This window comes from Crocuta crocuta, unplaced genomic scaffold (genome assembly GCF_008692635.1).
Source record: "Crocuta crocuta isolate KB4526 unplaced genomic scaffold, BGI_CrCroc_1.0 scaffold5, whole genome shotgun sequence".
NCBI classification, from domain to species: Eukaryota; Metazoa; Chordata; class Mammalia; order Carnivora; family Hyaenidae; genus Crocuta; species Crocuta crocuta.
The window spans coordinates 4,393,568-4,418,281 of record NW_027530500.1 but is presented as its reverse complement, the minus strand read 5'-3'; the positions used below and the strand labels follow the sequence as shown (position 1 = coordinate 4,418,281).

The 24,714-nt window shown below is 42.6% G+C and overlaps 1 protein-coding gene across 2 annotated transcripts in view; it reads left to right on the top strand.

The window, feature by feature from the left end:
* The window catches only part of CNTNAP5 (contactin associated protein family member 5), an 801,668-nt gene that overhangs the window by 410,082 nt on the left and 366,872 nt on the right, over window positions 1-24,714 (top strand). For both annotated transcript variants that reach the window (XM_077766729.1, XM_077766728.1), the window contains exon 8: window positions 20,397-20,661. In XM_077766729.1, coding sequence (XP_077622855.1) covers window positions 20,397-20,661 — 265 coding nt within the window. The remainder of the gene's footprint in view (window positions 1-20,396; window positions 20,662-24,714) is intronic.

Sequence of the window (24,714 nt, the reverse complement as noted above, 5' to 3'; positions counted from 1 at the left end):
AAACAGACTGTTAAATACAGAGGACAAGCTGCTGATTGCCAGAGGGAAGATGGGCGGGGGGATGGACAGAACAGGTTAAGGGTGATTAAGAGTACACCTCCATTGATGAGCACTGAGGAATGTATAGAATTGTAGAATGATTACATCATACACCAGAAACTAATATAACATTGTTATACCTCAATAGAAAAATTAAAATTTTAAAAAGGTGGGTCGAAATGAAACTTGAAATCAACTCAGGTTCATTTCTTCTATGCAAAACTTCTAGCTAATGAGCTGAACATCTTTTTTAATGGTTTTTGTTGTTGTTGTTTCCAACAATACCAGCATGGTTAATCCCTTCATTTGAACATATAGTCCTTCAGAGAGCTGTCTCACAGATAATCACTATGCCACAAATCACGATGCTAATGCCAGAGGGGAGTAAAGGGAGGTGACATATGGACCTGTGGTCGTGCTTGCTCCTTTGTCCCTGAAACCTCTGTGAGAGGCAGACAGGGGCAGACATGGTTATCCACAGTTTATACTGAAAGATGCTTTCTGCCCAGGATCAGGGAAAGTTAATGATATATAGGCAGCAGGTATGTCATTCACAGTCTTCTTCCTCTTCTTCTGGAAAGCACTACACCATCAGCTTTTATTCATTTTTATTATACATCTATTTTCTCCTGGGGCCTTGAATGACTTTCATGTCAAAGTGGAAAAAAAATACAAGGCTGGGCAGATTCGTGAATAGCACCGCTTACCTGGGAATTAAAGACCAATGAGGTGTTTCAGAAGTGGCCCCTATGTGGTTTGCTAATTGACAAATAAATCTCTCTGGGGTACCTCTTGCAATCTAAGAGCATTGAGGTAGAATCCTTGCCTTTGGCCAGCGGATGAAAGAGCAGCAGAGGTGGTGTCTGGGAAAAGCGCAACTCGCTTACACTGGCATCCTGTGGTCTTGACAGGACTCTGCCCTGGCTCTGTGGCTCTCAGCCTGTCCAGTGCCAGCGTCCCGCTTCCAGGCTCTTCCTTCTTCATTTAAGGAGGTGGCTGAGAGTCTCGCACAGGGATTTTTTTGCCTCTCTCAACCCTCTGTGACCAGTGGCTCTTGTATTCCATGATGGAAACTTCTGTGCTTGGCTTTTGAATCCTTCATAATCAGCTACTCCAATATATAGAAGTTTATTTCATACAGTTTCTCATCAATGCTCCCTCTTTTCTAGCCAGGCATATGTGCTTCACCATTTCTGGAATTCACTCTAGGCATACCCCACTCTAAACCTGTTCATTACATGTTGCTTCTTAACCAGCTGAGCTCCCTTCAGCTCTTTCCTGACTTAACCCCAAACCAGCCATCCTTTTCCAGACTCACAAGCTGTCTCAGGATGAGACTCAAAATATCCAACTGCTTCTGAGAGATGGAGCAAAGGACTGGAGCCCCCAGGCTGTGCCAACCACAGACCCTTGAGTTGCAGCTTTGTGGGGAGGCCCAGCAAGAAGTGGAGATTTCAGGGAGCCACTTGGGACCTTTAGGGCAGTGGCTATATAGCAGATAATTAGGAAGTTTCAGAAGTTGACAAATGGAACCACCATTAGGGTAGACTAATGTGAACCTACTGCATTCCTGCCCCACCTCTGTCAACCCCAGTGGATTGTCTGTGGTTCTGTGGAGCATAGGGCTAGGGAGACATGACTTCAGGTCCAGCCTGCATAGAAGAAGTTGCTATGATCCATAAGGAGAATCTACCGTGGGTTTGGAAAGGTGTTCTGATGAATGTGCTGTGACTGCTGGCCTTATGTGACCATTCCAGATTCCACCTTCTCCTCAGAGCACCTTTCACCACTCAGCTCCATTATGTTTTTTGATGTGACCTCACACGTATACAGGATGACACAAGTCAGCATGTGATTCATCATCATCATCACCATCCTCATCAAATATAGTTTATTGAGTATCTACTATGCTCATAGCAAATGATCCTTGCCTTCAATGGATGGGAAACTTTACGCCTCTCTCTGCTCCTGAAATCCACATATTGAGCTTTGAGTCCCATTTCAAAACTCAGAATTGGAAGACGATGCACTTACTTTGCCTGTCTTTTTGTATATACTCTCTGCTCTCCTGGCCACCATTTTGATGGCCACCCTTCCTCATCTACTCTCACTTGCCTTCATGGTTTGACATATATTTTTGTTCCTTTTGCCACCTTGATTATTCTAATGATTATCAGTGATTCTCTCAATGATTCCATTTGGTTTCATAGCTTCTTGCTTTCTTAATTGTACTACAGCCCTGCCTTCCCACCTGTAAGGCCAAGGGTGCTTCTGGCTGCCATGCCCTCAACCACTGAAAACTATTGGCAGGACTCAAAACTACTTTTCAAGAGTTAAAAGGAGGAGAAATCACAGGGCTAGTGGGTCCAGAAAAGATTTCCTGAATGTGCAACAAGTCGATGTAGGTTTTGAAGAAACACACCTCTTAAGACAATTTGGAAGTAATAGGAAGGTATTTCAAGCAGGGGCATGAAACTCAAAGTGGAATGTAGTATTTCTTGGAAACAATGTTTTATTCTAGTCTAGTTCTTTGCAAGAGTTTCTCCTTTCACTTAAGACCTGAAGTATTTTGTAAGTTGCACAAGCTAAACCTACCCTTCTGAGTCACTCATAGTGTAAAACTGTACGTAATGAAGGCCTAAGTGTTGAGGAAGCATATAATCTTTGAAGGCGATAAGTTTAAATCCCATCATCATCATGTAATAAATAACTACAGAATCTGGACAAAGTTACTTGACCTCATCATGCTTCAGTGTCACCATCTGCAAGGTAGAGCCAATAAATACCTACTTTATAGATGTGTGGTGACTCCTGGGCTATGAGAGGCATTGAATCACTGATAGCTAATGATAGTGTTATTTTTATTGTTCCACTTTGCTCACTGCTTCTCATTGTATGTTCCCCATGAAGACCTTAGTCCTTTGACCATGTCTATCCTCTTTGGCAAATGGCCTTCTGCAAGAATGACTCTAAAGATTTTAGGTCAGTGATTATTCATATTTTAGGAGGCACATACTCCTTGAAGAAGATAATGAAAATTATGGGCACGCTTTATTTTGTGTAACATTTTTGCAGCACTGAAATCTATCTATGGACAGTAAGTTAAGAGCTCCAGATTAGGAAAGTAGTAAATCAAATCAAACCTTTTCCACATCTTTATAAATTTCTAATAATCTTACATAAATTTTCCTTGTTGAATCACTAGGACCTTGATAAGAAGGGACCAGACACTGAATCTGTTCCATGTGTGACAGCTGAGATGGCTTCTTAGAAGCTCTTTACTTTGTGTCACAAGATTTAGAAGCTATCTCTATCTGCCAAGATTAGGCTGTTTGAAAAAGAAATATATATACTAACATATACTACTATATACTAGTACAACATATACTATATTTATATATATGTATATATATTAGTATAACATATACTATTTTTATATAGTATATTAAAAAATGTTAGCTAGTAGAAGGTGGTTAACTGCTAATATTGGCAGAAGAAGACTTAAGGATCCAGAAAGAGCAAGTTGCAAAAAAGCAGGTACTTTCTCTAGGCTGAGGGAGAATAGACTGTGAAGGAACTAGGGACTAGGAGAGCTCCCCATGCCTGCCTCCCAGGCTGAGACTCATACCTCTTCCCAGAGGGTGGTTACGGGGGGACCAGGCAGTCTGCAGATAACAATTAAGCTTGCCAGACAGCACAGATCTACGTTGTCTGCGGGAGCGGCCCCCTACAGGGAACGTGTGAGCTGAGGGCACAGCTGGAACTCAACTGTGCAGAGATCCCTGGGCTCCCCACTGACTATCAGTGATGGAGGATGGGAACCCAGAAAAGTCTCCCAAAGGCTACCTCCTTGCCATGGGCCTCTAGCGCCCTCTACTGGCAGAGCCTAATAATCAGGAGAGAAATGTTTACAGGGTCCAATTCCAGTGTCAAAAGCAGGGCAAAGAAGGGTGGCTTTGGAGGTGAAACTCAGAAATGGGTCACTGGAACGCTCTGTAATCTCTTTTCTTCCTTTTCAAAGGAAGGCTAACAACCAGAGGCGCTGGACATCTGGAAGAGGGGGTAGGGAAGACAAAGGGAGGCACGTGCATATTCATGGTTTTGTGTCACCTGGGCGTAGCTTTGGGCAATCATTGCGTGTCTCAATAACTCTTACATACAAGCACAGGCTTGTGTGAGGAGGGAGGCGTTAATTTATTTAACTTTGTCATCACTTATTGCCTCAGTAGAAAATAATGAAACTACTCTTACCCTCTTTTATGGACCCATGTAATTTGTCACATTAAAAGGAATTTCTCATACTCCGAGAGTTTGAGGCATGCTGTAGGTAGACTAGAATGTGAATCACCCAAACAAGTGACCCCTCTGATGAGGATTTGCCGTGCTGCGATTCTCAAAAAACTTCTCACATTTCACCTAAAGTTTTTCTCATGCAACTCACTACCCTCCTTTGAAACGGTTTTATTTCTTTGCCATCAGTTTCCACCCTTTTCTCTAATGTCCTAGTTCAGCTCCTCGTTCCCTCCCTATGTCGGCCTATGCGGTTACCCATGCTCCCTCATGGCGGTCAATTACTACTTCCGTGTCCTCCTGGACAGCAAGGTCCAAGATGTACCTTGCTTCTGCCGAGGAAACAGCCCTTTGAAGGACATTCATATTTGTCTTCATTGCACCAATACAGTCCAGGAGGTAAATTAACATGTTGTCTTTTAAAGATAATAAGGATAATCTAAAAGTGAAAAATAGATTGACTAGGCCTTTAAGAAAAGTACCCGGAGATCAAGAACAAGGCCAAATGGACACATTCAGCCTCCATGAGCCACAATTGATGTGTCTGATAGAAATCTTCGGTCTGACCAGATTTGGGGCTGAGGTCACGCCCTGAAACCCACCGTTTAGCTCAGTTACAGATGACCCAGCAGGGAGCGTATAAGCACAGTATGATTTTGTGGAGCACTGCAAAAACACAGCTGAGAATCGGACTCTGAGGATGGAGCATTCAATGCTAGCTTCTCAAGGTGAATGGAAGATCAGGCGGTCCCAGAGATGCTCTTAGTTTTAGAGGCTTTGCTGAATGTCCGTCATTGTGTATGCATGGGCAAATACAACATTTCATACAGAGACAAAAGCAAGAGGCTGTCTTATGCTCTTCCAGGGAACTAGAAAGCATGTGAATTTTACCAGACTTTTAAGAGTGTGATGACTGCCAAAAACTGTTAAGACAATCCAAACATCATTTTTTTTATGTTTTTACTTACAAAAGTGTTTATAACCCGGGTATAGCCATTTATAGCACAAAAGTCCAATTTTAATGCTTTTTGACCCAGATAACCCTACAACCTCATACCCTTACAGGGAGCAGTGTGTCCTCTGTTTTATAAAAATGTGAGATAATTAGGGCTGATACTACCCTGCGAAAGCATGAGAGTCACCAACCTCCCACCAACGGAATTAGATAACCAGCACAGGAACCAATAAATATCTTAGAAAATTGTATATATATATTTTAATGTTTATTTATTTTTGAGAGAGAGACAGAGCAGAAATGTGGGAGGGACAGAGAGAGAGGGAGAAACAGAATCTGAAGCAGGCTCCAGGCTCTGAGCTGTCAGTACAGAGACCAATACGGGGCTCAAACCCACAAACCGTGAGAACATGACCTGAGCCAAAGTCAGATGCTTAACCGATGGAGCCACTCAGGCACCCTGAAGGTGATATTTTTTTAAAAGTTTATTTATTTTGAGGAAGAGAGAGCAAGTGTGGAAGAAGGGCAGAGAGGAAGGGAAAGAGATACAATACCAAGCAGGCTCTGTGCTGTCCACAAAGAGCCCCATGCATGGCTCAAACTCATGACTTGTGAAATCATGGCCTGAGCCACAATCAAGAGTCAGGTGCTACACCAGCTGAGCCACACAGGCACCCCTAAACAATCATATTTAATTTTCATTTTTCACAAGAGAATTTGAGGGTATAGCACAGTGGTAGAGCACTTGACTGCACAAGAGAATTCATGTTGACAGATTATAGGAAATTTGGAAAATATAGAAAAGTAGAAAGAAAGAAAAAGATGATTTGCATTCCCATCAAACAAAGGCAACCATAAATACTATGCCAGTGTAGATTTTCCAGTCTTCTTTTTTTTTTAAGTTTATTTATTTATTTTGAGAGAGACAGAGACGTTATGAGTTGGGGAGGGGCAGAGAGAGAGGGAGAGAGAGAATCCCAAGCAGACTCTGCACTGAAGTGCAGAGTCCAACATAGGGCTGGAACTCAAAGCTGTGAGATCACGACCTGAACCAAAACCAAGAGTTGGACACTTAATCAACGGAGCCACCCAGGCTCCCCTCCAGTCTTCTTTTTTAAAAAGGAATATTCTTTCATGTCACTTCTTTTTTTTTTTTCTTGTTATCAACATAGTCTGCAATACAACTAGTAACTTACTAAGCATTTATTATGTGCCAGATACTCTGTCAACTGCTTTTCGTACTTACCTAGTTTAATCCTTGAAATCACCCTGTGAAGTGGACAACTATTTGGGGTTTCATTTCATAGTTGGGAAATATGAGTCTTAAATGATATTAAAGTCACTTGCCCAAGATATGTATCTATGAAGGCCCTATCCCTGGCCTTTCTGATGCCAAATCCATGTTCATCTTCTGTGATATGTTTTATGTACATATTATACCCTGCTCTAATCACTGGCTTTCCATATTTTAGCTACAGTAACATTACATCATGAAAATGGTGATCAATAAATGACTAAGTGAAAGACTTTTTTTTTTTTTTTGAGAGGACAGAGGACTCATTTGAATTCCCAGTGAGAAAGCTAGCATACTACAGATAGCACATGCTTAATAAATATTTGTTTAAGTTTGTGCTGGGATGATTATACCAATACAGACCTACAGGGTCTGATTGGCCGTGAGACTGTCTCCTCATTTAACACTGGAGAATAGAAGCATCTTTTGAGGGGAGGTTGTTTCTCTGTATCCCTAGTGATCTTCCACCTACTTCTTAGCCACCTGAGATGGAGAATTAGAAGATGACCTTGTAGGGGCTCCCCAGGGGCTCAGTTGGTGGAGTGTCTGACTTCAGCTCAGGTCATGATCTTGCAGTTTGTGAGTTTGAGCCCTGCATCAGGCTTGCTGCTATCAGCATGGAGCCTACTTCTGATCTCTTGTGCCCCTCCCTTCCGTCTCTGTCCATCCTCTGTTTGTGCACTCTCTCTCTCTCAAAAAGAAAAAAAAAAAAAGGATGATCTCTGGGAAGTCTACTTCCACTGATGATTTCTGTGTCCCTGATGCAGCAGCAGCGGTGTGGCCTAATTAGAAAGAGCACTGTATGAGTCAGGAGATGTGGCTTCTCCATCCAACTGGGTTACTAGGTAGCTGGGTAAACTCCACAGTTGATTTCTTCTTTCTGGTGCTGTGACTGAGAAACATTCTTTACATCATCTCTAAAATACTTCTCAAGGCAAAGATTTCATTAAGGAGAATTATTTAGCAGCCCTCTATCTCTGTATTAGGTTATTAGGATTTCCATAACAAAATACACAGACTGGCTTGGCTGAAACAACCGAAATTGATGGTCATGCTGTTCTGGAGAGTGGAAGGCTGAGATCAAGTTGTTGGCAGGTTCCTATTCTCCTGAGGCCCCTCTACTTGGCTTGCACATGGGCACCTTGTCCTCAGGCAGCCTTTCCTCCGTGTCTCCATGCAACTGGCTTTTCTGTGTGTCCCATTTCTCTCTTCTTTTATAGACACCAGCTAGATTGGTTTAGGGCCCATGCTAATAGCCTCATTTTAATTTAATCACCTCTTCAAAGGTCTCATCTCCAAATACAGTCCCATTCTGAGGTACTGGGGGTTAGAGTCTTAGCATATGACTTCTGGAGGAAATAACAACCACATAAAATGTTAGTATCCTAAGACCACTGGAAATGCTTGTACCAGTCATCCATAACCTCCTCTGCCCCCTCAACAAAATAGTAACCTAGAGATGAGAAGCCCTAGGAAGTAGTTAGGGACCCAGACCATTCCATTCTTCATGCAAGCCATCCTTACTCTTTGGCTTTTATCCTGAGGGTCCCAGTAGGCTTTTGGAACTTGAGGTATCTTATCTACATGCAAAGCTGCCAAAGAGGAGAAAAGGCAGAGGCCAAAGGAGTATCCCTGTCAGCTAAGTCAGCTCTTTTTTGAGACTTCCAGGAAGTCCCAGTTAATGCTTCTGCCCTGTCATACCTCCTAGGCAGACTAAGTCACCTTGCCACACAGATGTTCAGGGGGAGTGGCTGAGCACATTGTTGCCTCAAGTTCATTGGAGTTCCACTACAGAACAGGCAAGGAGAATGGATTTTGAGTAGGGAACTAGGGATCTCTGCCCAAATCTCTTTGAAGAATAAAGGTCAGTATATGAGAGTTCTCATATAAAAAGTGATGCAAATTCTACTTCAGTGTCAAGGTCTATCATCACCATTACAACGGCACTCTAGATTTGCGCTGTCCAATATGGCAGCCACTAGCCATGTACGACTGTTGAGCATTTGAAATGTGTTTAGATCAAATTGGGATGTGCTGGAAAACAAAAACAAAAACAAATTGAGATGTGCTGGAAAGGTAGAAAAGTAAAATCTCAATTTTAATATTGACTTCATGTTTAACTAATATGAATGTATTGAGTTAAATAGCCTAATATTCAAATTAAATATTAAGTTAATCTCTTTCATTTTACTTCTTTCTTTATAATCTAAGTACCAGAAAATTTTAAATTACATGTGTGGCTCACATTACATTTCTGTTAGACAGTGTTGGTATTACTCATCCCAAATATAAGTAATCCAGTTTCCACTTCTACTTTTTATAGTTACTTTCCTAGAAAACTTTTAAAATGTTTATTCAGACATAGCAGCAATAATCAGAATTAGATATGTTTCTTCTTGTTTCTAAATCATTATTGAGGAAAATGAGAAGCTGACTTCTATGATGTATTCATTATTGAATAGGCTGTAAATTTGCCTAGTGTCCCAAACCAGGTAGGGGGACTTGCCCTTCACTCACTTTTGGTACCTTTCGGTCTCTACTTAGGATGCATGAAGTGCATACTAGGTTTTCAGAGCTGAGAACATTTGTTTCTCACTACTGAGAATTTAGTCTAAAAAAGCATCACATGCATGCATACAGAGTAGAAAGTTGCTTTGGTTGTGGGTCAAGTTTGTACAAGAGAGTTTATGCAAAAGGAAAAAGTGAGTACATGTACACACACACACACACACACACACACACACAGCACCTTCTTTTGACTTTCCTACCATAGTGACTTGTTACCTTTGCCTACTTCAGTAGACATGTAACCTAAAGATTGCAATAGAAGGTACAAACAATTCTGCAATTATTCAGCTATAGAAATCATTTGAAAAATAGCAGTCCTTGGGTTTTACCATCTGCTTCTATCCTTACTTGGGTTAACTGCTATTCTTCCTCTCTGTAATGCACACTAATGCCTTTGATAGCAGTTACCCACCCTCGGTATTGTCATGAAAACTTTCCAATAATACTTGGAAAACTATTGAAACTCATATTGTGAAAGTATTAATTTTTCATTTCAAACAATTTTGAAATGGGGAAAAATTAATTAGGTAAATAAAAATCGCCACACTTCCACAACCCAGATGGAGACACTATTTAGCAAAGTGGCCTCTGTTCTATCCCTACATATTTAGTCAGGTATATTTTATTGATTCATACGTGCAATTTATATTCTGTTCATTTCTTTTGATGTTACGTTAAAAGCAATTGTCATGCTTACCATAAACATTGTTATTAATGGTGGCAAAATGGTATGTCATATGAATATACCATATTTTACATAACTGTTCTTTTAATTTTAGATCCAGGTTTGTATTATTATGAATAATGGTCACTTTGTGTGTAAGTCTTGGTTTAATTTCAGATTGTTTCCTGAAAATAGATTTCTAGATGTGGAAGTAAAGTATCAAAAATGATTATTAATATTCTTAAGCTTCTTGATTCATATTTCCAAATAGCTTTGCACAATATTTGGAATTGGAAATTCAAGTGTAGAGCTAATCAAGATATTTAGAGATAGAAATTCAAGTGTAGAGAAATTCAGGGTAGAGTTACAGCTTTATCTTCTACCTTAAAACTGAGAGGTTATCAGTTTAATCATGGCTCTGCTTGTCATTCCCTTCCATGCCACAGCTCCCAAGGACCTCTCCTAGGTGGAGTTTCTAGGTGAAAGGCACCACTATTTGCAAAAACTGATTTGATACACAGACAAGAAGTATGGAATATGGGGCCAGAAACAGAGACACACACAGGCAGAAAGCCAGCACTGACTCAACAGCCAAGGAGCTGAAATTGGGAGCCAGTAGGCTTGGGGTGGGATGCAGGGCAAAAGAGACAAAGTCAAGAGTGAATGAGGCCAAAGACAGCATGTGGCTCTCAGTGGGTCCCTGTTTACTGATATGGACATGCAGCCAGATCGTGGAAAACCAAAGAAGAGGGCGCTGTGGGAAACCACCTGCCCACACACCCACAATGGGACATTCCCTTCAATGTTAAAGATGCTTCTCCCTAGGTGTCCCTCAGATGAAACCCAAGGAACATGATCTCCATCCTTGAAGACCTTCTTTGGCAGACACAAAATGTTGCCTGTGTAGACTAATGCTAAGCTTCTCCTCTCCCTTCAATTCCAAAAGCGCATCATGACTTTCTTCTCAGGGATCATCTCCCTCTTCTTTCTCACCATCCATCCCAATCCTGTTCCCACTCCCACTTCTGCCTATGTATCATCCAACTCAAAAAGTACTTCGTGAATCCCTGTCACATGCTGTCCCAGCAACATCGGCTTCTCTCTCGTGGCACCTAATCATAGTTGTGATGACACCTTCCGTGTTCCTCACCCAGTGCGGTGTGGGCTTCAGGTGGGCGAGTTCGGAGCCTGCCTGCCTCCAGGGCTGTGTCATCGCCACTAGAACTGAGCCTGGCATATCTGAACGATTTAATACGTATCTCATAAATAAATAAATAAGCAAATAATAAATACACTCATAAATAAATAAAGGAGCTTATCTTTGTCTAAATATCAACAAACAAACAAACAACCCTTGATTTGGCCTCTTGCTCCTCCTAAGTTTGTGACTCAGAAAGACAGCTTGAGCTAACAGAGCAGCCTTTCCTCCACATTTGCCGATAGCATGCCAGTCAGTCCTGGGAGTTTTCAGACAAGTCAAATTAGAAATGGTTGTACTCATTTGGAAAATCAAGAACTGGCTTTGAAATCTTTCCCCACAAATTAGATTGAATCAAGATCATTTTCCCCCAGCTTATAAATGCTTGATTGGCTTTGTTTGATGCCTCATGATTGAAACTCAGCCTTGCACTGCTAGCTTTATTTTTTAACTCACCAGGGTGTTGTGATGTCTGGATGATGATTAAAAACAAAACAAACACCCACAATGAAAATGCTTTGTAAATAACATCTCAGCACAGTAATATAACCTTAGAAGTGCACATTTAGGATGCTCTAAATTCAGTCGAGGTAAGCAGAACCTCAAGATGGGTCTGCTCTCCTCCAGTGAGGTCTTAAAAATTGTTTTTCTAGTGGCACCTGGGTGGCTCAGTCAGTTAAGCATCTGACTCCTGATTTTGGCTCAGATCATGATCTCACAGTGTGTGGGTTCGAGCCCTGCTGTGGGCTCTGTGCTGACAGCATGGAGCCTGCTTAGGCTTCTCTCTCTCTCTCTCTCTCTCTCTCTCTCCCTCCCTCCCTCCCTCCCTCCCTCCCTCTCCCTCTCCTACTCACTCTCCCTGTCTCTCTCTCAAAATGAATAAATAAACTTAAAAAATTGTGGTTTTTTTGGTACAGAAAGACACCCATTCCTGACATATCATCTCTACTCAGGACCCAAGGAAGGGATGTAGCAGGACTTGACTGTAACATTTATGGAGTCCCAGTGGGAGTAGACTAGCCACCAATCTGCATCTCTTCTAGTTATTCACATAGTCCCTTTATCTAGCTGCTGCCTTGTTCCCCAGACTAGATTTGGACTCATCCTAACTTTGGGCAAGTTCTGTTCCCAGCCTACCTCTACCAATGACCACAGGTTTCTTGTCAGCAGATAAAGACTGGTCTACTCTTCAAACGCTTTTTATTTGTTCCCCTCTCTTTTTCTGCAGGGGTGGACAGGGGTATTCTCCAATGAGTGATAGCTAGGTGTCCTTAGGGCCAGAGGCCAGCTAAAGCCTATCTCCACCACCACCCTACCCCACAACAGAGGCCCAGTGAAGCTGTGTACCTGCCCCTTTGGGAGACAGTGAACTATATGTGCCCTGAGGCAGTTTCCTCCCATACCCATGGGGAACCATTCCAATCATCTGTCAGGGTCTAAGGCCACAGCATCCCAACTGCCTCACTTCCATTGGACATCCTGGTGGCCAGTAGGTCACAGACCAGGACCTGGCAAGTGTCTTACCTCTGTCCTCCTCTCCCCCATTAACCTTAGGCCAGGTAAGGACCTCACTGTTGGGTGGTGAGCAGCATTTGGTAGGTGGAATGAAGTCTGACTGAGAATGACTTAGAAGCCATTGACCTTGCAGGCTCCTCACATGACTTTTATCTATGACTTCTTTGAGATTGTAATTTAAAGCAGCAGAAGATAACTTTCTGGTGCCTTCCACAAAATAGCCAAATGGCTTGAATCAGTATCCCAGACAGGAATAGATGTCTTTGGGTAGTGAAATGTTTCAGGAAAGAATGCACTTGTCAAACCAAGATAACTAGAAAAAGGTGGTGACTATCATCACTGGTCAATGTTTGGCTAGATGAAAATGCCTATGAACACTTCATCCCCAATGGCTGTTTTAGCCATAATCTGTGTTCTGTGCAGGCAACATAATTAAGTAAGGAACTATCTTGAAACAGAGTGGATCCCTTAGCAGAGAGAAGGTAAAGGCAACACGTAGGTAGAAAGTTCTGGCACAATTAGCTTTGGCAACTAAGATCTAAAGCATGTCATGTACATCCATGACATCATCTAAAATAAGCAAAGGATTATGTTCAATCATATAGCTATGAAATAGGCACAAATTAATGTCTTTCTTCTCAATTTTGTTAGCTACTAATTCTAGTTTGGTAAATTATGGCATTTTTGCCTTGTGCTGCATCCTGGCTGAAATACCCAGTGGCCAATGAGAAAACAATGATAACTTGCATGCTTAGCCATGTTTGGTGAACCAGAGACCATTAGCTCTCCATTCAATGCACATCGGTCTGTTCCATCTATTACATACTCACAGTTAGACCATAGTGGTGTTTCCTCCACTGTGTCCATGACAGAATAGCATCTTCTGAAGTTTGTCCCTCTGGATGAACAATAAGTCTTGTTTGTGACAGTTCATCTGATTCGTTCTGTGGTCACATGACAAAGACATAAATGTATGGATACTCCTCCCTCACAAGTCATCAGGAAACCATGGTAATTATGTTATTACTGTAAGATCTCCTTTTTGACGAGCCCCTCCACCATGGAAGAAGGGTTTTACCTGGATGAGTTTTATTTGGAATTCAGTCAGCATTTGATTCACTTCTGATTTGGTGGCAGAATAATGGGGGCTCATTTGGAAGGGGGTAGCTGCTCAGCACCTGTGTCCTTGCTCATTGTTTTCTTCTGATTTTCATTGTACAGCCCTTGAATTGGCACCAAGCTAAGCAGGTTCCATATAATTTCACCTACTTTATTATCTGCAAGAAATTTTTAAACACTATAAATGCTAGTGCAGTGAAATGTTAACCTAGCATTTTCTTTGTAAAGTATTTATGGATGCTTTTTTGTTAAGGGGACTAGAGAGAGGAATAGTCAGTCAATTGGTTATTGTATCATGCTATGTGTGTTTTTAAAAATTGTACCTCATTTTAATTTTTTTAAAGTTAAAAATTTTTTAATGTTTACTCATTTTTGAGAGAGAGAGAGGGAGAGAGAGAGAGAGAGAAAGAGACAAAACATAAGCAGGGAAGGGGCAGAATGAGAGGGAGACACAGACCCGAAGCAGGCTCCAGGCCCTGAGCTGTCAGCGTAGAGCCCGACGCGGGGCTTGAACTCACCAACTGCAAGATCATGACCTGAGCCGAAGACAGAAGCTTAACTGACTGAGCTACCCAGAAGCTCCAAAACTGGGCCTCTTTTTTAAAAACATAAATAAATAAAATAAAAATTGGGCCTCTTTTTAAAAATATGAAACACAATCATTTTCTGTTCACTGTTTTTATAATCTATATCATCATCTCTGGAGACTTGTGCTTTGTTCCCTGCAGTTAGCAAGAATTAGTAGGAGGTTGAGGCGTCCTTTCTTATGCCCTGAATCATTATAAAGAAAGGTATTTCCAAATGTAAACACTTGGTTAGGCTTCTCATGCCTACAATAGGAATGGTTCAAATGATGCTCCTCCCCCACTCTAAAGAGGAGACAGATGATAAGGACTTGGCTCCTTCTCAGAGACCCTAGAAATGGGGAAACAGAGGGGATCTTAGAACCATCCAGTTCAAAGGCTTCAGGTTACAAAACAGAAAACTAAGACTATAGAAGTAACTCGCCTCAGGTCACTCAAAAAAGTGGCAGACCTGGGAAAGCAGAAAAAGAATCATGAGCAACAATGCTGGGCACCTTGCACATGTTCTCATGTGATCTTGCGTCAGCCCTCTGCCATTATTTTCCCAGCTATAGTAGCCAAAAATAAGGATCACAGAGAATATATGTTTTTTCCAGTAAATATTTATGACAAGAATCCATTTCTGCCTAAATTGAACACTTTTACTTCCTTCTCAGAATTCAAAGCAAGATGCTCCATTCCCAATTAAAAATGTATTATTATGTAAAGCCCATCCAGGTATTCAAGAGTAGCTAATTACAACAAGGCAGTGTAAGAGATGTGACAAATGTGTGGTAACACACATACGTAGATAAATGGTATGGAACACAGACCAGTCAAAGCCTGTGGAGAAGGCAGCCACCTTGTGGATGGAAGGATCTGGAAGGGGCTCAAATATGTGGCCCAAGAGGGAGGGAGTAGGAAGGTCGGTGCAGACACCTGAGGAAGCCATTCTTGGTAGAGGGAGAAAGGCAGGAAATGCGGTTAGAGGGCAGGTTGCCATAGTAACTATACAAATTGATTGCATGGGTCAACTTGAGGATTTCAGTTTGTTCTCAGTGTGTTTTCACACTCTACTGGGGATGGACGCCAGCCATGGCAGGTGGCAGTGAGTCAGCAGTTAGGGCCATCTCTGCTCTTACCTATGTGAAGTCCCTTGTTCAAGCAGAGAAGAGTAGGACCTATGCTTTAGCTCCCTGCCTCTTCACCCTGCACAGCACCTCTTATCAATGTGACCTACAAAATACCTATTTGCTTTCCTCCCTCTCCCCCTTTGCCATTCTCCATAGAGCCCTGCACAAACACTTCACCACTCTGGTCTATAACTGCAAGAGCTTCCTGAAGTTTGGCCTTTGACCACTCATCTTTGCACCCAATACACTCCACTCCCTAAAGACAGCCCTGTGAGGGGTACATCTGAGGCACAATGTGACCATGTATCTGTCCTAACTTCCACAGCAATTTCCCCTTCACTCTCTTCCCATTCTCTTTTTTCCATAGGATCAAGTTCTAGTACCTCATCATGGTCTAAAGGCTTACATGATAGAGTCTCTTTGTGTCCTTTCCATTTCCTTTTGCCTGCTTACATGCTGGCTTTTGAACTGCAGTCAGCTGACCTTCTGCTAGGTCCCCGACTGTGCCACGCACCTACCTGCCCCCTGCCTTAGCAAATCCTTTCCCTCTGTACTCAGATAACAGAACTTTTCCTTCCTCTCCACTTTGCTTATCCTGTGCTTCTGTAAAGTTTCAATTCCAAATGTTGCCTCCCTGAGGAAGCCTGTCGTAACCTTCCAGATTAGGATAGGCTTCCTTTGTGTGAGACCATGTGCTGCTCCTTTGTAGCAGTTAGGAAATAGGGACTCTTCTCTGTGCTCTGGATGGAGGGCCTCCTTGGAGAGGATGAATCAATGAAAAGAGTTTACTTTCTTCACCAACACAAACTTGGTTCTTGGGTTTCAAGTCAGGACCTTCTGTAGAAGGTCATCAAGTTTCCCATGACAAGGGACAGTATGAGCTCTTATTGTTTATGGTACAAAACACTGTTTTTTTACACAGATATGGGCAGTCTCTCTCAGATGGTCCATGAACAGATCGTTAGGGTTTCAAAGTTCTGTGCTCCATCTGCAGAGATCACTCTTTGGCCTGAGAAAGGTGAGGTGAGGACTTCTGTGTTTTAAGGGTTGTAAAGAAAAGGCATTGGTGGATCCTAGAGAAGAAACATGGATATTGTTTGGGGGTCTTTAGTGGACCCCTGCTCTATCTTGATTCCAGCATTTTTGAGTACCTCACCTTTTGGAGGATGGGCTCGTATGAACATGAAAGCACAGGGCACTAAGAACTGCCATCCTGAGGACAAAGGAAGGTCCTCACTCAGGGGGTCCAGCTACCTGTTCCAGTTGTTGCCTTGGGAGGCCTTACCACAGTCGTGACTGGCCGCCTCTGGAGGGTCATCCTCCAACCAGGACATGGAAGAGTTGCCAGGAGAAACACATCGGGTACCAAGGATTAAGCCTCTTCAATGTGGAGTGACTTCCTTTTTGAACAATGAAAGGCCCTGCAGGTCTTGTAACTTAGGGAAGGGTAAAAGAGGCCCATGGCAGTGATACTGACTTCCATTTGATCTCATCTACAGGGCCAGGGTGGCTGATTTATCTTGGAGATTTGGCCATGGTGCACTCCTGTGTTGTGGCACACTCTGTACTTATTACAGTCAAAGTGTACATTTAAGGACTAATGCAAAGGATTAAGATCACATTTACCACTTATGTGAGCACATTGGTGCTTGAGAAATCTTGAAGGGATATTGAATTCTCTAATGAATTCGATGTGTAATAATAGAGGGTCTGAGAAATGGAGTTTCCTTCTTGGCAGGGCAGTGGTGGTGGGGGGAGATGGCATGAAAGTTGAATTGACAGATAGAAGGGGTACATAGGGGTAGGAGACAACCTATTGACTTTTTGGCGCTCTCTGTTTTGATGCTATTCTAACGCAAGTTGTCTTCTTGCATGCTGTTTCTACATCATGGCGGACTCCCACAAATGCTGCCTTGAGAAGGATTCCAAAGTCACAAATGGCTTTATTGTGAAAGATTAAATAATCCGTGCTGATTTCAAAAGTAGTACTTTTGCACTGAGCTGATTTTGTTCTTTGTTCTCCCTACTGGGGAGATGGGGATGAGGGTGGATATCGATGTTTCTCAACACCGTGGCATTTCTGCCAACAGCAAGTGTAGCTGAGATGGGATTGTACACAGAAATGGCACATGGTGGCTGTTTGATGGGGAGCTGAGCTGGAAACGCTCACTTGCCAGGAGACCTGGGTCCAATTTGGTGTTGAAGGCATTTCCCATGTACTTCCATCTCTCTCCTGCTTGCTTGTCCTTGGAGCTGCCATCAGAGAACACAGCGGGTCTGGGCTCTAACAACAGGGAGCTTTGGGGACCGCTCAGGGCAAGGGCTACCAAGGACAGTGTGAAGGAATGTGGAGGAGTGGACCCTGCAGTGAACCAGGGACACCCCAAAGCATTTCAGCATTGTCCTGCTCCCCGATGACAAAAAGTGTTGATCACTGCACATGCCCTTCCCTTCACAGGGGAAAATCCCTGAGGCATTTATCTGAATTTCTTGCTACTAGAGGTTAGCCAGGACACTTGAGTGTCCTTCAAGGCTTGCTGAGTCCCCTTGCCTATTTTACAAGTATCTGAGCTGAGGTCCATTGGACACTGAGTAAATGAAGCGAATCTGAGGTAGGGGGTTCCCAGCCCTATCAGATGTGAGTCAACTGATCAGATCAGAGGAGAGTCACAGTTTCTTTAGGCCCCTATCTCCCATGCCTGTGGATCCAGCGGACACTCAGAAGAGGGCCTGGGTTGAGCTCAACACTGGATTGTAAATGAATGGGGGAACAGGGGCCTTTATATGACCTCCTTCTCTTCTACCTTCCACCCCATTTCTGCATAGCCTCAAACTTTGGGTACAGGCTTGCTCTGAGAAATTTGTTACCAGAGAGGTGATACTGACTTCAGGAAAAGAAAAAGAGGAGGAAATGTTACTGCCATCTCTGGACTTTACTGTAGGAGTGTTTGTGATTTTGCCCCTTCCAAAAGATGGTTCTGCCTTGGTGAGACTGCCATCAGTCGAGACGTTTTCATTCTTGAAAAGAAGGTCACCAGAAAATTTTAAAACATGCAAATGAGAACGATGGATATCATGAGCAAATGGGTAGAATTTTTAGAACGGTGGTACCTGGTACAGAGAAAGAACATATCAAAGATGGTGGCTAAAAGGAGAGTCTTCCATGTCAGACAAACAGAGTCCCATTGTCAAGGCTAAGGTGGCACATGGCTTTTGTTAAACTGCTTACCTTCCTGAAGCCAGTTTGTGAGTTCTTTAAGTGGAGGTGATGTTACTGTGAGGAACACATGAGCTATGTGTACGGGTGCTTAGTCTACTGTCAGGTGTGGTAGGCAGTGTGAACCATAGGCAATTTCTTTATGGATATCAAGGGACTTACCCTTTGGCACATTAACTTCTGGAGCTCTAGCCCAAAGAGAAGGAAACATCTAAACAACCACGACAAATGATTAGTGCAAGAATATGCTCATAGCAGCATGTTGATGAGCGGACCTTCAGAAACATGCTATTGGTATCGGTATTTAGAGATTACTGTTTGTTTTCTGAAATGGAAGACTATCAAAAACGGGCCTGGTTGGGAGTAGGGATGTTTTTCTGGACTATGGGGATTTGGGGATTGAACCAGTCACCTGCTCTGAGACCGGGAGCTGTCCCAGGTATCTAACATCCATATCTGGCCACCTTGGTGGAAAGTTGAACTCAAGCAGCCATTTAAGCCAGGGTGTTTCCCCCACTTTTGGAGATCACGGTCTTTTGCATCAGTGCCTATAAGAGTGTCTTTAGAGGGCAGAGGCCAGCATCATGCAAAGACAGACCATCTGTGGCCTTGAAGAGAAAGATTTACAGCAAACATGATGTGTCCGTGACTATTTAGAGGAGACTGTTGGGTTAGGCTACCTGAATAAGTGTGCTGCTTTGTTGTGGAGATTGATGTAGAGTTTAAAAGAGACAAAGAGTAGGGATGGAAAATAGAATGTGGTTGGCTGCTGGATTTGTGATACAAATTCCAAATGGCTTTCATAACATAACTAACCTATTCACAATTTATAAGGTATTCCAGGCTCTCTCTCTGTATCCACCTAGCAGAAGTGACTCAGGCACATGGCTGCCTGGCCACACATATCCATTTCTTTATTGCCCTGTGACTGCCTGGTGTAAACACTTACTCTAATCATCCTCAAATAAGCACAGACCAGTTTTCCCTCACTTAGCTAAATCCCCATCTCTAGTCTTCCCACCGCCTCCCCACCCCCAACCCATGCTGCTGAAAATCCTCTTCGTAGCTTAAAATCCGCCCACTGTCACTTTATTTTTTCTAAGCTTGAGCGATAACTTTAGCAAACATAAAGGGCTTTTAAACTCTGCCTCTGTTTATCTTCTTGGTCTCACCTCCTCCATGGCCCCTGGCCCTCCCTGCCCCACAGGATGTTCAGAAATAACAAGTTCCCTGCAATCCCAGGAATGCCATTTTGCTAATTTATCCAAACCTTTGCACATGAAGTGCCATTTATTTGCTGAAAAGCCTGGCCGGGCACACTCACTTCCCCCCTTCCCCATTTCCTTCCAGGAAAACATCACCTCCCTTGTGAAATCTTTGCTTGTATAGTTATGTCTTCTACCAGGCTCCTCTGGGACCTTTTGTTTCCCTTTCTCTTCTAGCACATTCCACCTTGTAAAAACTTGTTTCATACACATCTCTTTAAACTTTATCCCCTGCTTGGCCCATGGTTCACTTTCAGTACATACTTATTCAGTGGATGGATATAATTGTTTTCCTGTCTGATTCCTTAGAAAATGTTGATGCTTCCCATTCTACTCCCCTCCCCAACTGGGGTCTCTGATGCCCTTCCTGCAGATAACACTCCAGAAAACAGGAGTGGAAACAATCTCGCAGGTACCTCTGCACAAAGCCGACATATTTCTTTCCCTTTAAGATCTTGCCGCCGAATGTGGAATGATCCTGAAATTAAGGTCAGCACCAGGTGGTTGTTTATATCAGCTGTCAGACTGCAGAATAAAAAAATGGCTTTTATATGTTTGATTTTTATTGTTTTCCAGGGCAATGTCACTTTTTCCTGCTCCGAACCACAAATTGTTCCCATCACATTTGTCAACTCCAGCAGCAGTTATTTGCTGCTGCCCGGCACCCCCCAAATTGATGGGCTCTCAGTGAGTTTCCAGTTTCGAACATGGAACAAGGATGGTCTGCTTCTGTCCACAGAGCTGTCTGAGGGCTCGGGGACCCTGCTGCTGAGCCTGGAGGGCGGAACCGTGAGACTCGTGATTCAGAAAATGGCAGAACGCACAGCTGAAATCCTCACAGGTACCGTCTGCTGACAGCCGCTAGCTCCATGTCTTGTCCAGCCAAGTCCACACATATTTGCGATTCTGACTAAAACATACAGAATCCAGCTTAGGGATGTGGGACAACCCCAGTATTCACAGATTTACTCTACGTCTGAAGAGGCAACGTTTAAAAAAATATTTTTAATTTTTTGAATGTTTGTTTATTTTTGAGGTGGGGGGAGAGAGGCAGAAAGAGACAGAGCGAGAGGGGTGGGGCAGAGAGAGGGAGACACAGGATCCAAAGGAGGCTCCAGGCTCTGAGCTGTCAGCACAGAGCCTGGTGCTAAGCTCCAACACGTGAACTGTGAGATCATGACCTGAGCTGAAGTCCGATGCTTAAACAGCTGAGCCACCCAGGTGCCCCTGAAGAGGCAACATTTTTAACTTTTTTTTTTTATAAACAAAGCAAAACAATATACCATGGAATTCAGATGTATCTACTGAACCTTTGACAAGTTTCTTAGATCCCTTGTTCCTCGTCAGATTGTTCGAGAAGTGGGGATAAGAATTTCTATCTAAATGTAACAGAATATAGACCACTTACAGAGCACTTTGCTGGGTCTCGACAGACACAGCCTCTGTTGTATGGACTCTTCATCCTGCCCATTCAAGGAAGGTATTTTGTAGGCACTTTATAAAGGAGGAAATGAAAATTCATGAAGATAAGGAACTTCCAAAACCACATGTTAATAAGTGACGAAATTATAATCTCATCCTGAATTTGTCTGACTTTGAAGTCTAGTTTCCCTGTATACCATACTCACGACCATGGGCCTTTTACAACCACTGCATTTTATTTCAAGTAAAAATCAGTAAGTTTTAAGAAATATGTTTTTAACATATATTGTAAGAAGTTATGTAAATACTAATACTTATGGCATTTAGGTACAACAAAACATTTTTAAAGTTTCTTTTATTTATTTATTTTGGGGCAGTGCAGAGACAGAGAGAGACAGAGACAGAGGGAATACAAGCAGGCTCCACGCTCTCAGTGCAGAGCCCGATGCTGGGCTCCATCTCACAAAGTGTGAGATCATGACCTGAGCCAATACCAAGAGTCAGACGCTTAACCGACTGAGCCACCCAGGTGCCCCATAGGTATGGCAAAAAAAAAAATTAATGGCCCTTGAATTGCTGAAGTTTGGAAAACACGTATTTGGTAATATAATATAGGTTCTAATATGTAGCAGTATGGAATAGGTTTATGAGTAAGTCAAGTTTTTCCAAACTCTGACTCTTCCATTGCTGTTTCTGCCACATGGAATGGTAGAGCTTTCTCCCTCCTTCTCTGTTTGTTATCTTACTGTCTCCTGTCCTTCCAGAGGCAGTACTTACTGCTTACTAGGGTTAGACCACGTGCCAGGCATTATATTAGGGGCTGAGTCCTGTTCCTAGGTCAACAAATCATTTGAAAAGCCTCCTTGCCTTACAGTCTGAATCAAATCCCTCTCCTCCATGTATCTTGAGCCAATTTCCATCCTGGATTACACTATATTGCATTTTTCTTTAAATGCCTTTCTTCTCCCACTGGACTGTGAGTTTCATTATCCAAATAAATGAGAAAAAATTGACTTAAATAGTAAAGGATGTGACTTAATACCTAAGATCAGGTCAGACTGTGGGAGCACCTCATATGCCAAGAAGTGAACAAAAAAATCCATTGAACCCCTGGAACAGCAGGAGAGCCTGGGTCTGGAACCCTTTTCCTTACTGTTCTATGTCCCTGTGTAAACTTCTTAACTTCGCCTTATTCGTCACTGAGAGTGTATTAGTTAATTATGGCTGTGTAACAAACTACCCAAATGTAGTGGTTGAAAATGTTAATTGTGTGCTAATTTATAAGAGTCAAGAATCTAGGGGTGCCTTGGCTGGGCGATCCTGGCTGCAACCAAGAGGGTGGCAGTGGCTGCCTTCATCTCGAAGTTCAACTCTGGGTAAATCTGCTTCCAGGCTAACTCCAATGACTCTTCGCAGGCCTTAGAGGACCCACATGTCCCCTGGCATCTCCGGAAGGCTGCTTCATGAAATGATAACAATTTTATCCCAAAATGAGTGATCCAAGAAAAAGAAAGAACTCTCAAGACAAAAGCCATTGTCTTTTAATAACCTAACCCTGGGAGTGGTGTTCCTTCACTGTTACATGCTCTGTTCAGTAAAAAGAAGTAAATAAGTGTAGGCCTTGCCTGAGCCAAGGGGATTATACAAAGCTGTGGGTATTAGGAGTCTGGGATTATTGGGGACCATGCCAGAGTTTGTGTATAACATGAGATGGAAAAAAAATTCTTACAGCAGGAGATGTAATGGTGATGGTGATTCACTGAGATAATGTATCTGAAATCCCAAGCACAGTGTTGAGAAGTTATTTAGCAAATTTCTCTTCCTTCCATGCTGACTCAAGACCTATAGCTAGAAGGGACCTCACTGGACAGAGTCCTAAAACCTGAGCCAGTTTGTGCAGGCACTGGCCTTTTACAAAATTTGTAAAATTTCCAGTAATGGAGGTGAGTTCATCACTTGGAAACATAATATTTTTCATGTCCAAAGTTATAAAAGTTCAACTGCGACCCTCCCTATTTGAAGAAGAAAAATGTGAGCTGGCACTAGGCTGTTTTCCTCTCTAATTGGGAGATGTTTGAGTACAAATATTTGTAGGCCTTAGGTCAATAATGCAGTTTTAATATAGTTTAGGCCCTGGCGGCACTTTGCTCTAAAGCATCCAGGTGCTGCCTGTATTATTAAGCACATGTCAGTCCATTAAAACACATTTATGACTGAGAGAGGCTGGTGAAAGCTGCCATGTTACCCCAGTTGCAGAAAGGGGAAAATATCATCCATTATTTCAGACCTGTCTTTCAAAAAATGAAACGAGTAAAAGGATGTTTTAAAAATGTGCTGACCGTGTTCCTGAAGTCTGCCTTGGATAACTCTTGCTTTATTCTTTCCCCATGAAGAGTTTCTGAGTTTTGGAAAACTTGAACTTCTTTCATTTCAAATTTGAAATGGAATTAGGCTTGGTGTCTGCTGAACTTTTTCTTCCTGATGGGGGGAAGATAAGCAAAAGAAAAACAACCAACCAATAAAAAGTCCAACAAAACTAGTTTCCCCGTTCCTTACACTTCTCAGGAGACTTGTTTTCAAAGTCCTTGAGGTCTTAGTGGCTTTGCAAGGGATGACACACCCATATGAGAAATTAGAAAGCATGATCATTGTCCCACTAATGTTGGATGATTAGAAAGCATAGTGTTGTCCCACCCTGGACACATGGTACGTCCTGGAGACAGGCAGTAGCAAAGCCATTCTTTCTTAGTGGGGCAGGGAATCTGGAGACTTAATTTGAGACTAGGTCAGCTGTTTCTACCGTCTGAAAGAGAAGGTAACCCCTGTGGAAACAGACAGGCAGAGATGCCTGAAACATTCACTTCTGTTTCCAGAGCTTTGTACAGGGTGCATGGGTTTTGCTTCAGAGATCAGGGCGAGAAGTGCAAACTAAATGCATCTTGGTGCCTGGGTGGCTCAGTTGGTTAAGTTTCCGACTTTGGTTCAGGTCATGATCTCATGGCTTATGGGTTCAAACCCTGCATTGGGCTCTGTGCTGATGGCTCAGGGCCTACAGCCTGCTTTGGATTTCTGTGTCTCCCTCTCTCTGTGCTCCTCCCCGGCTCTAGCTCTGTCTCTTTCTTTTTCTCTCTCAAAGATGAATAAACAAAAACAAAAACAAAAACAACCCTAAAATTCATCCTCAGAGTAGAAAGCATCTGAATTTAGTTGTTCTAAGGAATGAGATTTCCAGAAGTTGAAAGATAACAATATAACCCTTCCCTTATCTTTTTCTCCATTTTCTGTTTTTGTCATCTCCTTTCTTGAAAGCCTTATCCATGTGGATATGAGGAAAAGTTGAGGACGTCCTTTCACTGTGAGGGATGTGATAATAGAATCCACAATCATTGTAGATGTCTTACAGGTCAGGCATTGTGCCAGGGCCTTGTCATGTAATACAGCAGGAAAAAACACCCCTGCAAATGTATGAAGC